The following is a 14,978-nucleotide window of genomic DNA, read 5'->3' as shown; positions in this document are numbered from 1 at the left end:
GCAAGTAGATAAATAGGTATCGCTCCGGTGGGAAGGTAAATGGCATTTCTGTGCGCTGCTCTGGTTCACCAGAAGTGGCTCAGTCATGCTGGCCACATGACCCGGAAGCTGTACGCTGGCTCCCTCGGCCAATAAAGCGAGATGAGTGCCGCAACCCCAGAGTCGGTCACGACTGGACCTAATGGTCAGGGGTCCCTTTACCTTTACCTTTAAAGTTGGGTTGTAATGGTTAGTAAATATTTGTAAGATTTCAGATGTATTGTGTTTGTGTCATTTAATGAGTAGCGTGTGTTCCCTTTTCTGCTTCTTTTAGACAATTTTCTTCTAGTATGTTACTGTCTGCTTTAACTCTGTCCCAGGACAGCTAGCAGCAGAATGATGTACTCGTGGAAATGCTTCTACAGCATTTACCGTGTTGGTCTGTAATTCAGGTGTACTTGACCAGAGCTAATGACTATCTAAGAAGAATGTATGTGGAAGAAACTTCTTGTATTCCATATTTTGATTAGGGCATAACCTTTCAGATATTACTAATCAAAATTGCACTCATTCTAATTCTAACATGAAAAGTAAACTAAGCACTTGCTTCCTTTGGGCTTCTGAAATACAAGTGTTTGCAAAAGTGAGGAGTTGTCTCTTTATCCCTCCCCATTTCTTGTTCACAGCAATCCAGCCTCATTTATTAAACCCACAAGGCGGGCACGCGGGGACACTTTTCTGCCCCACTCCCCTTGTTCTAATCCTGACTATGGTTCACTATTATGGTTATTACAGCTGAAGGGCTCCAAAGTCATATTCCAGGCTTAACAGAGTTAAAGGCACTGTAAAAATTCTAGGGCTTGCGTTTCTTCAAGGACTTCAGAACGTTTTGGGAAATGATGGGCTTAACTGTTTCATATTCCTCAGAGATGCCTCAGATAACAACTCCCAGCATGAAATAAGAAAATATAATTACTCCTCATATGCACAGTAGCTTAAAACAGAACCAGAGAAGTGCAAGTATTACTCTAGCAAGGGAAATCAAGTCTGTTGTTGAATAATTAACCACTGAAAAAAGTTTGCACTGGAAAGCACATGATTATCTGCTGTTACTGTAGAATTATGTTTTCAGCTTGAGAAACAAGGCTTCATTTAAAATCATTCCAGCTTAGTACTTCAAGAAGGACATTAGATTATTATATAGCTACCCCACCTAAATAGGATTGAATGTTTTAATTATTACTTCTTGTTCATCATATTGTGCAGCCAGTTAATCATTTTGCATTCCATTTTCATTTTCATTGCAGCATCAAAAAAGAGTCATAACTCTATGATAGATTAATTTTGGTTTATTGTAATCAAAGTTCTAGTCAAATAAAACTTTCTGGGTCCGTCCCCCCACCAAAAAAAAGCTTCCCAAACTGATTCAGTGCACCAAGTCCAGTATAAAACATTCCAAGAAGCTTAGGTTTCTTCTGAAAAGACTGAAAAGCCTCCATCAGGCATTGTCTGATGGAGAATCAAATATTTGATTGATAATTTTTAATAAAATTGGGTGCTGAATAATTAGAATGCAGTATCTCTTCACTAAAGTTCAGTAGTTGGTCCACAAACCCATAATGGCATTTTATGCAGAATTACAGAAGGACGAGAGGGGGAAAAGATTTAGGACTCGAGTCTCAACGCATGCTTACCAATTTAATAACTAGGAAAGTCACTTTTTTTCTTGCAACCCAATCTTAACACTGGTATTATTGATTTTTCTGCCAAGTGAAGCCACAGCTAAAGCAGCCTATTTGTCTGGGGTAAGTAGCAGTTGTCCTAGCAATTGCTTGCAGTGGGTAGTAGTAATAGGCTGAGTGGCAAATGCTTGGTCAATATGTTTATGATAAATCAATAAAAAAGAAGAAAAGAATAAAAAGGCAAATGCTTGGGCCTGCTTAACTTGTTGCCTCCTTGCTCACAATGGTTGTAGGCCAAGGTTGGCAACCATGATAGTGTTGCACTATTTTTATCTAAGCAAAATGCAGCGCTTCACTTTGTATGCTGCCTCCTGATGGTGTGTGTGTGAACGTACATAGGCTGGCAGTACACATCAAATTCAGCCCCTACACACATGCTCTTCATAAATGTGTACAGCTACTAGAGGATACACACAGATTGGCAGCAGTCACGGTAGTCTTTTGCACTCCCCTGATGTTTCTCCACAGCCGCTTGTTTCATGGTCACTCCCTCCTGATAAGCGGAAGAGAGCATTCACAGACAGACTTGTTTACAAGACTATAAATTGCAGAATATTTTAAAAGATGTCTGCTATTTATATTCCCTTAGTTGCAAATTGTTAAATCAAGGGTGGAGAACTGCTGACCAACAGCCTCTTGTCCTTAGTCATGCTCATGCAGAAATTAGCATTAGCAGCAGCAGCCAAGAAAGTTCCTATTCATGCTGATAGTACCTTTCCCCCTAAACTATATTGCTGCATATGTAAGAGTGATTTTGAATAGGCAGTTTGGGAGATGTTTGCCTTCTCCATGCACTGCCAGACCCATGACCTCAAAAATCTCCTGTGTCCCACAATGAAACATAGAGAACATAAACCATTTGAAAGAATGGGACATTTTACTGCATGCCAGATCTTCAGTGGTAGGGAAAGACGAGGTGACTGAAAGAAGATGGGTAGCCCACTGCTAGCTCTGACTCAATCTGCCTCTCGTATGTGGTCCCTGTGAGATTTCCCACTCCCAAAGGAATACAGACCCAGCACAAAAAGGTACCCCACCACAGTCTTAAAATAAAAGCACTTCGCACCTGTGTGCTGACAGAAGACTTGTGTCTACCGCAGTAATCAAAGATCTTGCAAACTGAATGCATGTTAACATCTGTTTCAACTACCGTATTTTTCGCCCTATAGGACGCACTTTTTCCCCTCCAAAAATGAAGGGGAAATCTGGGTGCGTCCTATGGGGCGAATGCAGGCATCGCGGACCTCTCCGCAAACAGCAGGAGCGCTCCCGCTGCTGGCGGAGAGGTGCCTGCATGCTGAAGCCTGCGCGCGCTGAGCTCAGCGCGTCCAGGCTTCGCGGACCTCTCCGCCAGCAGCGGGAGCGCTCCCGCTGCTGGCGGAGGGGTGCCTGCATGCTGAAGCCTGCGCGCGCTGAGCTCAGCGCGTCCAGGCTTCGCGGACCTCTCCGCCAGCAGCGGGAGCGCTCCCGCTGCTGGCGGAGGGGTGCCTGCATGCTGAAGCCTGCGCGCGCTGAGCTCAGCGCGTCCAGGCTTCGCGGACCTCTCCGCCAGCAGCGGGAGCGCTCCCGCTGCTGGCGGAGGGGTGCCTGCATGCTGAAGCCTGCGCGCGCTGAGCTCAGCGCGTCCAGGCTTCGCGGACCTCTCCGCCAGCAGCGGGAGCGCTCCCGCTGCTGGCGGAGGGGTGCCTGCATGCTGAAGCCTGCGCGCGCTGAGCTCAGCGCGTCCAGGCTTCGCGGACGTCTCCGCTAGCAGCGGGAGCCAGCACTGGGCTCCCACTGCTTGCAGAGAGCTGCCTGTTTGGGGGCTGGGGTCGGGGGAAGCTCGGGCTTCCCCAACCCCGCGCCTGGGGGGGAAATAATTTTTTTCCTTTATTTCCCCCCAAAAAAACTAGGTGCGCCTTATGGGACGGTGCGTCCTATAGGGCGAAAAATACGGTATATCAACATTAAATGGAGTCCCTACGTGATAAAGATAGCTTGTAAGTTTTCAGGAAGACAAAGTGTTGGGAAAATAAATTCTACTGCCAGTTTTGTTTGCATTCTTGGAAACTCTTGAAAAGTTGCTTATTCTCATTTCATTAAAATTACCAAATCTCCTTAGTGCCTTTTACTTCACCTCAACTGATCAACACGTTATTTTTCTCGGATTTGAAGCGGTTACCTCTGGCATGAATAATAGCAGCAAGTCAGTGTAAAGTAAAGGTGTGGAGTTTTGTGAAGTAATTTCAAAAAAACTTGTTCTACCTGTTGACCAGGAATATGGAAGTTTGGAGAGTTTCTGTGCTTGGCAGAAACTGTTCAAGAGGCTGACTTAAGAAACAAGCTACAGCCAGGCCAAGGTACAGAAGGAACAACTCAGTACAGATTATTATAGGAAATAGGATAGATGGAGCAGAAGAGAAAACTGGCAATTTAGATGGAGAGCAGTTTTGTGATTTCAGTGCATCCTGTTGATAGCACCAGAATAATGGCATCTTTAAAAAAAAAATTAATTTTTTTTATTTAGTTCTATATTAAGACCTGTGTGATGACTTAACAATTATAAGACTATACAGCTCTTGCATTTACAATGGGCACATTCCATTAACTTCAGGGGCATTTACTCCTAAGTAAGTGTATATGATTACAGCTATAATACTCCCCCACTCCCAGAAATATTATAGTCATACCTTGGAAGTCTAATGGAATCTGTTCCGGAAGTCCATTCGACTTCTAAAACGTTCGGAAACCAAAGCACGGCTTCTGATTGGCTGCAGGAAGCTCCGGTAGCCAATTGGAAGCCACGGAAGCCCCGTCAGACGTTTGGGTTCCAAAGAACGTTCACAGACCGAAACATTCGCTTCCGGTTTTGCAGCGTTCAGGAGCCAAAACGTTCAACTTGCAAGGCATCGGAATCCAAGGTACGACTCTGTTACTATAATGTGTTTTGTCTGTCCCTCAGTTTATGATTCTTTTCCAGTTTCCTGATAAAGTATTCCAATTCTCCCACCCCCAGAGTAATGCATAAATAGTTCTTAGTAAAATATTACTAAAGAAAGGAAGTTGATATTTTGCATCTACTCTGTGCCCAGTGAAGTAAAAGAAGCGGATCTCCTTGAAGCCAGCCATGTAATCATTTAATTTTAAGTTTCTCGTTTAGCTAGACTCCAGTGTTCCTCAAACTTGGGTCACCAGCGGTTGTTGGACTACAACTCCCATCATCCCTAGCTAGCAAGACCAGTGGTCAGAGATGATGGGAGTTGTAGTCCAACAACAGCTGGGGACCCAAGTTTGAGAAACACTGAGCTAGACAAACCTTAGAGTGTAACATGCTAACTGCATAGTATAAAACAATGTTTCAGATATTACAGTATAAAACACACTTACCGTATTGGCCAGAATATAAGCCACACTTTTTCCCCAAATTCCGACCGTGAAGTTATAGTGCAGCTTATATTCCCAACCTTACGATATCGCTGCTGAAAGAGCTGCCCTAGGTCCGCCTTCCTGCCTTGCCTTCCAAGGCTGGAATGGAGAGCACCCCCCGCCTCCCAGGATGCCAGCACGAGGGCCAGTGGGGGTGCAGCAATAAAGCAGGGGGAAGGCCGCCAGCAAAGCAGCGTGGCTACCCCACAGGAAGCAGCCCAGGAGCGCAGGAGAATGGTACCCATAGGATTTTCTTCTACATTTGCCATTTATGGGTGTGAGTGCCTGCGGAATTTTAAGGTAGCGGCTTATATTTGGGTATTGTCTTTTTTTTTCTCCCTTGAATTTTAAAGGTGCGGCTTATTAGCAGGTTTGGCTTATCTTTGGGCCAATACGGTACTGCAAAGAGATTTATTTCCCTGCCCTTTTTAATTTCTTTACAGTTCTGTTAAACTGTTTCTAACTAGTTTCATGCAGGTGTTACTCACAGCTCAGTTCCTTCTCCTGTTTCGTGGCTTGGTTTAGAGTTACAATTCCTGTGCAGAATTGACTTTTCTTCTTTTTTGCATTTAAATAGGTTTCAAACTTGTGTTGCAATTCTACATTTAGCGTGTTTTCTTTAACCACTGAATTTGTGTATGTTTCAAACATGGGTGTAGTATAAGCAGCCTAAAAGGAAACATGCTGCTATTTGAGACATTCCTGTCCCCATATTTTTTCTTGCTGTCTTCCTCTTCCTGATCATCAGGGAAACTCCTCTTATTATTGTTAGATTTATATCCAGCCCTTTACAGCTGTTATATATAGGTATTCGGCATGAACTCTTGTTTTCAGAGGAATTGTTACTATGCTTACAATACCTGTCCTGTCTCTAAATTGACTTCTTTTCATTCTTTTCCCTGTCTAAACAGAAGATCATGCTCAAAGAGAACACATTTTTGTGAGAGAAAGTTGAGGCAAACAGGCAGTGAAATGTTTTGTGGTAATGAGAGGAAAACAGGTATAACTTAAACCTGGCACTGGGAAGATCATCCAGGGTAGCGTTTAACTAGATTTTACTTGGAGTAGGCCTATTGAAGTGAATAAATGACTAATTTGGATACATTAATTTTAAGTACGTCTATTCTGAATAGAACTTTGTTGAATACCACCCAAAGCTTTTTTAAAGTCCTTTGCCATGTGCAGCCTCTAACTTCAGTTGGGGAACCCTTGTACAGGATGGGGAGAACAAACAAAGCTCAAATGTTTGTTTAAATATTTTTAGATCGAGCTGGAAGCATTAGCACTCTTGACTCACTGGACTTTGCAAGATATTCAGATGATGGCAACAGGGAGACAGATGAACGGCTGGCTGGTGAGCAAAATTTCACATAAAATAAACTATTGTGTGGATGTTGCTCAGTGAATTTTTATTTGGAAATAGTCTTTAGGTGTGTCACATTTCTTTTTTAAAGTTACCTTTTAAGTTTAATGGTTTGTAAAGTTTCTAGTAACATGGAATATTTTTGAATGGTTTATTAAATTTGTAACAGTACTTCTTTGGCTAGTTGATTTATTTATTTTTAATACAAAAAAACCTGTTCTTTAAAAAAGTTCCATTGATACATTTTATGCTTTATGTCTTTTACTGTCACTGTAATAATTGTCACAAAGCAATAGCATTTCATGTCCAGCTGAAGACAACTACTGCATCTAGTTTTGTAAGGAACAAAATGCTGTTGAGAGACAAGTCCTTTTAAATATGAAACCTTTTAATGGCTGTTTATGTTTCTGCTAAATGGTTTCCTTATTGGTCCAGAAAGACTTGCGTGAACAGGCTGACTAGCAGTGTACTGTGTTGTACAATTCTAAATGAAATAGGTTAGAAGTTGTGATAATATTCAAACATGAAAAATGTTTAAAGTTGATTTCTTTAAAACTGATTGTGAAGACAAAAGCCTTATATGATCAACATTCTAGCGTAATACTTTCAGGGTTGAATATTGCATTTAAAAAGATTGTCAACATTCCAGAATTATCATATTTTTCCATGTATAAACCATGTTTTTTGCTTTAAAAATTTAGGCAAAAATTGGGGGTCATTTTATACATGGATTGTGAATGCACAGGAGTTCAGCCCCAGGCACTGGTATGGGCGGCCTGGGCTCAAGCTCTTAAAATATGGTAACCCTAACTTTGGGCAACCTTCACAAAAAAGTTCAACCACCTTTTGTTGGAGGGCGACCTCCCACTCCCAAAAGCTCAAAGTTGTTCTGTTTGATGCTTTTAAATTATTGATTTCTTAATTTTAGGTTCAAAAAAAGGGGGGGTCATCAGTCATCTTATACATGGGGTCATCTTATACATGGAAAAATATGGTATACTTCTTGGGTTGAATGTTGCAGTGTCATGCTGTTTTATCTTGAACTTGCCAAACATTAAGAGCCACAGAAGAATGGGTTTTGTCTTGATAAAAAGATCTTAGTGGTTGTGTAACAACTGGTTGCCTGTCTTCTGCAATAGTTTTGTTACCTCACATGCTTTAGAAAAAGAAAAGTGAGGGGACTTTAATTTCTTCACAGCTCCATGGAGAAATCGCTGCCCTGGTTTAGCTATCACACTGAACTATGATTTAGGTTGACATCCAAACTAGGCTAGTGGATTCTCCACTAGGCCATGGAGAATGAGCTACAGGAAGCCTCCAGCTCCTCCCACCCTTCCATCTCTGGCACAGTTGTCAGAAAGGGTTTGGAAACTGTGGCTACTGCTTTGCTGGCTATGGTTGGTTTGCAACGAAACAATTTAAAAACCTGTGGTGGGTCAGAATTGCTCTCAGGGTACTGGCATAACATCTGCTTACCTGGATGGGGTTGGGGGCAGGGCATAGTCAGGGTTGCAATATGCTGCTCCTGGCCAGCCCTAACCCAGCCTGGTAAGCAGCAATGATGCCAATGTTGAGATGGTAAGCTGCAATGATGCCAGTATGGTTCACCTCACCACATGTTCCATATCTGCTGTCGGCAGAGATTACGCCTTTCCCCCTAAGGTGGTTATGCTTATTGTGAAGACTTGACATGCTACAAATTCCAGGGAGGTAGCTGTGTTATTTTAGCTACAACAGACTTAACAGTCTCCTGTGGGCACCTTTAAAGGCATGTGACGGGAACCAGAGAAGCACATGGGGAAGTCCAGAGGATAGAGGAGCCCTCTGAAGCAGCATGAATATTAGAGGAAGGAGCAGGGAATGGGTGCAGACTGGAAGCTTGTGCTAGCAGCAGATGCACTTTCTGCTCACACAAGAGACCATCTGGATCCCAGCCTAACATATTTATTGCAGCAAGAGTGTTTTTGGGTTACATCCAACTTGATCAGTTGAATTTTCAGAAGCTAATGGAGAAATAAACATATTAGTCAAAGCTGGAACAAAACTCTATTGTTTTTGATTCTGCTAAAGTCAGGGCTGCAGTTATGAAGTCATTATTATCAATTGGGGGGGGGAGTCTAGTCACTGTCATATTTTTACCTGAAAAGAATGAAAATAGCTCATTAAATTGTAATAAAAACAATGACTTTTTTTTACTAGAATATGTGGGTTGGAACCAGACAAAGTTAGTTGTGCTTTTGCTTGCCCCATCGGAATCTAACTTTAGGGTGCAATCCTATAACACCTTCCTGGGAGTAAGTCTCATTGAACTCAGTGCTTGATTCTGAGTAGACATGTATAGGATTGTCCTGTTAGTCTGGAGCCAACCATCTGTTTTTATTTCAGCCAGTCATGCTTGATATATTGTTGAATATCTATAATACATATATATATTAGCTGGATTAAAATGTTAAATGTCTGAAGAGAAACCATGCAGCAGAGTAAACTGTTTTAATGGTAAAATTAAGTACACAATGTTAAGTTACACTGGTTGTTTAGTGTATTTCAGAGCTGTTAATTAGATAATAGAAGACTTTGCCGTCTGACATGGGTTTATGTGATATGGTTTTTCTGGCTTTCTGTGCCCTTGGTGATATGTCTTGCTGTTGAACATTAGTTTCCTTACTGGAATTCCTGAGCTTCTCTACAATTTGTGTTCTTGCTATCTTTTTTTGAACATTTTTATCATCATGTTGCAGGGCATTTCTGATCTGCAATTGTTCTGTAACAAACTATTTTTATATCTTTTAAAGGAAGAACCTTTTAATTTAAACTCAATTCATCTGCAAGTTGAGTAACTTTTCAAAAAGCCAAGGTTAACCAAATTGTGCTAATGCTGGCTGCTTCTACAGAATTAATTTATTAATCAGTAGAAAGTCTCAACATTGTTTTCAGACTTTGTTGCACAGAAATATTTGCAGATCAGCATTGCTGATTCCTACAGATTTTTTTCACTTTCTCATCAGATCCTCAGTTGTGCTTTCGTAGTTCTGCAGTAAAGTTCTGTGCATCAAACAAGTTCTTTCCATGTAGTAGATGTGATGTACTCTAACTACCCATTCTGTTTCTAAAGAAGAAAAATGCAAACTGAGTGAATCTTTTTCCCATACACACTTACTACCAACATATTACACAAATTCATCCATAAAATACAGTTATTGCCATACATTATCCAGGGGTGAAAGGCTCCAAGAAAACAGCACCTGCTTTTTTGGCACAACCTAGGTTATTCCAATATAAAGATTTTAAGTAATTACCTAAAAAATACAGGACTGTAGTCAACTAGGTTTTACCCAGAGTAGGTCCATTGAAGTTAATGGAACTAACTTAAATATGTTCATTAATTTCAGTGGCTCCAAATTAGTTGAATACCACCTATAATTTTCCCCAAATTATTATATGTTGATAGTGTTAAATGTTAATTACAAATATCCAGAGTGAATTCTAACCCCTTAACTCAATCAATGTAAGTTCCAGTTCTGAGATATTTGATAAATTGGATCTACTTACATATTGTTCAAAGTGCTGTGGCAGAAAGCAATTCATAAATGTTAAATTATCTCATCTTGTCTAAATGATGGAACAAATGTTTTGTTTGGAAAATTATTAAATGTGTCTCTAGCAAAATTTAAAGTGGTGTAAGGAGTAGAACCAGCCCACTGATAAGCTGCTCCAAAAAACATCATGCCACATAGAAAAACATAGAGCTGCCTCCAGTAGCTGTAAAAATGTAGATTATAACCTGTGTCATTGCTGATAATTCCATTTTGTTGATGAAAGTTGTATTTCAAATTCATCCCAGTCCCTCAAAGCAAGTCACGCTCATCTTCACACTTCTCTTTTTCAACTTTAAAATATTAGTCGTCATTAATGCCTTGTAAGGAAAATCTTTCAAGCTTTCCAAAGTGGTACAATATTCTGCTTAAAGCCTATAGCATTCCTTGTCAGACAGCTTAAGTTATTCATTAAGGTTAGACTTTAATTATGGAAAATGTTCACCAGTTTGCTTCAGTCTTAACTCTGCTGCATGCGTTCATGAGTTCCATAAAGATTGCATGCTTTGTCTTTAATACAAATTGTATTTTATTTTCACACCCATCCTTGCTTTTTTATATTTCATTTTTGTTTCCCTATTCTTGGTTGGATGCCTGTGTATGTTTAATCCAAATCCTTGTCCAGTCCTGGAGTTTGAACTACGGAAAGCAAAGGAGACCATTCAGGCCCTCCGAGCCAACCTGACTCAGGCTGCAGGTGGTGTACATAAACCTTTTCCTTAGTTTTTTTTTTTTTCATTTTGACAAAATAGCAGTAGGTGATGCCTCACAAAATGGAGAATAATATTTTTTTATATATTGCTGTTTGCAGAAAATGAAGTTCCTTTGCAGGAACGGAGAAATTACAAATCAAGTCCTGAAATTCAGGTGGGTAGTTTGGACTGGGGGGGGGGGGACGACACCCTATTATTTGCTGTTATCGTCTACCAGCAGTTAGCCAATAGCCTTTTTTATAATAAAAAAAGCAATATTTATATACTCCTTGATTGCAGTAAAACTTGTAGGTGGTGTGGGGGCTGTTTGCCTGTAGATAGATATAAATAGATAAATAGATACATACATACATAGACAGACAGACACACTACACAATTAGCTTGTTGAGTACACCATGTAAACTACTTTGTGATATCTAGACATGACTGAGCTGCTATCTTAATACATATGATAATGATAGAATAAATATTCTAATAAGAGTATTTACATCTCTTACATAACTTCCTTCTTTTTCCTAGGAACCAATTAAACCTCTTGAAAAAAGAGCTCTAAACTTCTTAGTCAATGAATTTTTATTAAAGAACAGCTACAAGCTTACTTCAATAACTTTTTCAGATGAAAGTGATGATCAGGTAAGTTTGAATAATAATTCCGTTACAGCTTGTCGTTTCCCCACTTACCTTTCCAAGCACTTGGTAATTCTTGAGCCTAGTTTCCAAACAATATTTGTATAGTGACTCATATGTAGGAGAGACTGGTGCAGGGTTATTGTTTTGGTCAGAGCAGGAAATAGTAAACCACAAATGGAGGCCCACAACAAAATACACTGTCTATCACCAGCTCCTGACAGTGGTGCTCCCCCTTCAGGGCTGCAGCCAGCTTGGAACATGAACTTTCTAGTACTGTTCAGGACTCATAGAGAGAGATAAGTCTTCAGGTGGAGCAGGTGTTCGTCCCCTCACTCCTAAAGTATTCCATTGCTATTCTGTTAAGTGCTGAAACGTTAAGGTGTGGGTCTGTCTGCCAGCCTGGGACTTCTTTAAAGCACAGAGAGAGGGTTCTAGAGAAGGCGAAGAGAGATGAGAAAGGCCACCTTCCCTGATTAGCGTGGGAGGAAGACATTTTTGTGTTTTTTTAACTTGGTGGCAGCCATCTCTGTAACCTTAGAACCGAGGGGTGGGGGAGATTTGCAGGTGAAATTGTCCTTTTTTTTTCTTTTCTCCTTCCTGAAACCTCCCTATAGACTTGGGACAGCCATACCCAGGATAGCTAGCTGATACAAGGCCAGAGTTCAGGTGTTATAACAATTCTTTGGGCTTCTCTGTCAATCTCCAACTTTACTGTCGGGTGGCTTTTTATGGGGCCTGATGGCCACTGCTCCCTCTAATTCTGGAGCCATATCTGGTCAAGTTTTTCAGCTCGCCCTCTGTCTTCCACTCAGCAATTTCCCGCCTCCTTTTTTGGCAAATGTTGACATGGTCTCTTGCTTCTTACTGGGGGTTTCCCCCTAAGGTGCCAGGATCCTGTCTGCCATGCTGATTTTTGCTTATAAAGGGGATTTCCACAGCATGGCTTATTTTGGGGTTCAGTTTAAGAGTCTGGCTGTCTGGTCCATGTTGGACATCTGTTTCCTTCAACCCTCCCCCATCTGTCTTATTTTTCCAGTCTGTTGCATCTCAGAAGTCATATAGCTCCTGTCTTCAGCCTTCTGAAAGGAACACCAAGCTTGCGCGTACACACACAGGCATGCGCATACTTATGTCTAACCAAGGTCAACTCATAACAATACTTGACGGGATGAGAAGGGAAGTTAACAATTAATCTTCTGCTTTTACACTTCTAAAGGATTTTGAATTATGGGATGACGTAGGACTGAACATTCCAAAGCCTCCAGACTTGCTACAACTCTACCGTGACTTTGGGAACCATCAAGTAACTGCAAAAGATGTTGTAGATGTAGCAGTTGGCCCGGAAGAGGATGAATTTGACGCAACCACTCCTATCCTAGAGAACATTCCTATATTTGGAACACCAGAATCTATAGAGGTAGACAAACATCATTCACTTTTGTCAGTTTAAAACCTGCTACCAAAATGCAGTGTGATAAATTATTTCCTCTCTCCCCCCTTTATGTTTTCCCCCCCTTTAGCAATGTGTAATGGTGCAGAAATTGGAAGATCAAATTAATGTGTTAAGCACCGAGAAGTGGTCTCTGCTGGAACAAATACGAAGGCTTGAAAGGTATATCCTCCAGCATTGTAGACTATGTGCTTTTTAGCAAATGGGAAGTTACTTGGCATTTTATAGTCTCGGAAAAGGCGGATGGCACAGATAAATAAATGAATCACTTAAATGCTCAGTAGTCATCTCAGTTACAACATAAATGGTAAACAATTCAATATTTACTTGACTTTGTAACTTCTTGTGTCTTGTTGATCTTAATGGTACAGTTAAGCGTGCCTAACTTTGTTTCATTTGTGCCCTAAATTGCATTGAATAGGCCAGACATTGAATTATGCTGCTTAAGAAACCACTTTGCTTACCAATGTGGTTTGGTTGCTATTTGCAAACTAACAGCTTTCAATACCACCAACCATTGTATCCTAGAACACGAAGTCCCAGGGAGCCTTCCTACAGCAGCTGGTCCCAAGAAGGAATGATTACTGTTCCTTACTTATAAGCTCTTACGGCAAATTTATTCCAGTAGAAAACTGCTAAGTTTTATTCGTATGAAGTGTAACTAAGGTTTGTCCTATGCCTTGCAGCTTGTGGTTTATCTGGGAGAGTTAAACCATGAGCCTGGTTTCAGACCACATACTAAGCCAAGCCATGGCTTAGCTCAGCAATACAGATAAATAACTGGGGAGGAGGAAAGTGGCCATGGTCTTGTATTTAGGAGTCCTTGCATTTGCTCATTTGGGTTAAGCCATGACTTGGCTAAGCATTACATATGAACAACGGTGCTACATGCTCCCTTCAGTATGATTTTTATCATGGAAAGATAGGGTTTTAATGGCTACAGAAGGGTTGCGGAGTCTGTGGTCCTCCGAAGATTAGATTCCAATTCCCAGATTGGGAATTATAACACAACATTTGGAGGTCCACAAGTTCCCTATTCCTAGGCTTAATAAATAATTTTTTGAAAACCTTCCAGTTTCATTTCCTAAGCTTCTGAAATAGGTTTTGTATATGACCTGGAACACATTTGGAAAACCTGTTAATATATATTTTGGGTTACTGGAAGTGGTTTACTTACTAACTTGTTTCTTAATTCCAATCCTTTATGTCCTGCCTCCCTCTTTTCAGTGAGATAGAGTACTTAAGAAATGAAAAAACTCCTGTTCCAGTGATATTCGATTCAGTCCAGTCATCTTTAGCTCAAGTGCCTCTCACAGTCCCAGACGATAACGGGAGATATTTAGATATCCAGAGTTCGCTTAATGATGGTCAGCATGGTGACACTGAAGAGAAAAGACCTCCTAAAGAAGATATGAGAATTTCTCTTCCTTTGAAGGAAAGAGAAAAACTCCCATCTTGTCCTCCATCAAATAAAGCTGCCATACACTTCGATAAACCCAATCGGTTAGTGGCTTATTCTTTTTCCAGTAAAATAATACCAATGTTGTAAGATTCTTTTAATCTTTCACTTGCTGTACAGGGCAGATTTAGCAAGTGTGTGAGGGATCTGAATTTTTAGTGCACCCCCCCCCCAAGCATTTGGGTTTTCCCCCTTCTGACATGGGAAATTTCCATGCGTGAAGCAAACAGTATCTCTCCTGCCTACCTTCCCAGTGCTGACCTGATCACTGATGCTCCTGCATTGTGTATCCAACTTGCTTGCATTCCTACCATTTAAACACTGACAGTGATGGTCATGAAAATAAAAAAAAAAGGCTCATGGTTCACTTCTCCAGCCATGGAAACTGCTGCTGCAGGATTAAAAGATGGGGCTCTAGTTGCATAAACACTTCATTCCTGCATGTACATATTGCTTCTTTGTATCACAGGTCAGAGATTTGAATCCCAGCCACCGCCACCGCCCCTATTAAAACAGATGGTTATGCCTGCTGCAAGTATGTTGAGGCCCTAGCTTTGAGATGAAAGGTGGTTTGTTTGACATTTGGATGCAGCCACAATGAGGCTGTCTCGTGTTCCTTTTGTTCTTTCATCTTGGCCAGGTAC

The 14,978-nt window shown here is 41.0% G+C and overlaps 1 protein-coding gene and 1 long non-coding RNA gene across 5 annotated transcripts in view; one reads left to right on the top strand and one right to left on the bottom strand.

Annotated features, from left to right (window-relative positions):
• Positions 1-14,978, top strand: part of RELCH (RAB11 binding and LisH domain, coiled-coil and HEAT repeat containing) — a 65,783-nt gene that overhangs the window by 6,220 nt on the left and 44,585 nt on the right. For 3 of the 4 annotated variants that reach the window (XR_014513352.1, XM_083449303.1, XM_083449302.1), the window contains exons 2-8: positions 6,391-6,480; positions 10,708-10,779; positions 10,894-10,949; positions 11,315-11,428; positions 12,642-12,842; positions 12,946-13,037; positions 14,103-14,378. Coding sequence is in view for 3 of the 4 variants with exons in the window: in XM_083449303.1 (XP_083305429.1) it covers positions 6,391-6,480; positions 10,708-10,779; positions 10,894-10,949; positions 11,315-11,428; positions 12,642-12,842; positions 12,946-13,037; positions 14,103-14,378 (901 nt within the window). In the remaining variant the exon portion in view is untranslated. The remainder of the gene's footprint in view (positions 1-6,390; positions 6,481-10,707; positions 10,780-10,893; positions 10,950-11,314; positions 11,429-12,641; positions 12,843-12,945; positions 13,038-14,102; positions 14,379-14,978) is intronic. The other variant, XM_083449304.1, reaches the window with a different exon arrangement.
• On the bottom strand, positions 1,734-5,546 carry LOC310681760. Its single transcript, XR_014513592.1, has 3 exons — positions 4,986-5,546; positions 3,656-4,865; positions 1,734-2,867 (listed from the first exon to the last, which is right to left on the bottom strand). It is a non-coding gene; the product is annotated as an uncharacterized lncRNA (long non-coding RNA).

Source organism: Podarcis tiliguerta, assembly GCF_965153285.1.
Source record: "Podarcis tiliguerta genome assembly, chromosome: 7".
NCBI lineage: Eukaryota > Metazoa > Chordata > Lepidosauria > Squamata > Lacertidae > Podarcis > Podarcis tiliguerta.
Note: the sequence above shows the minus strand (reverse complement) of the source record. Positions and strands in the feature narration are given on the sequence as shown.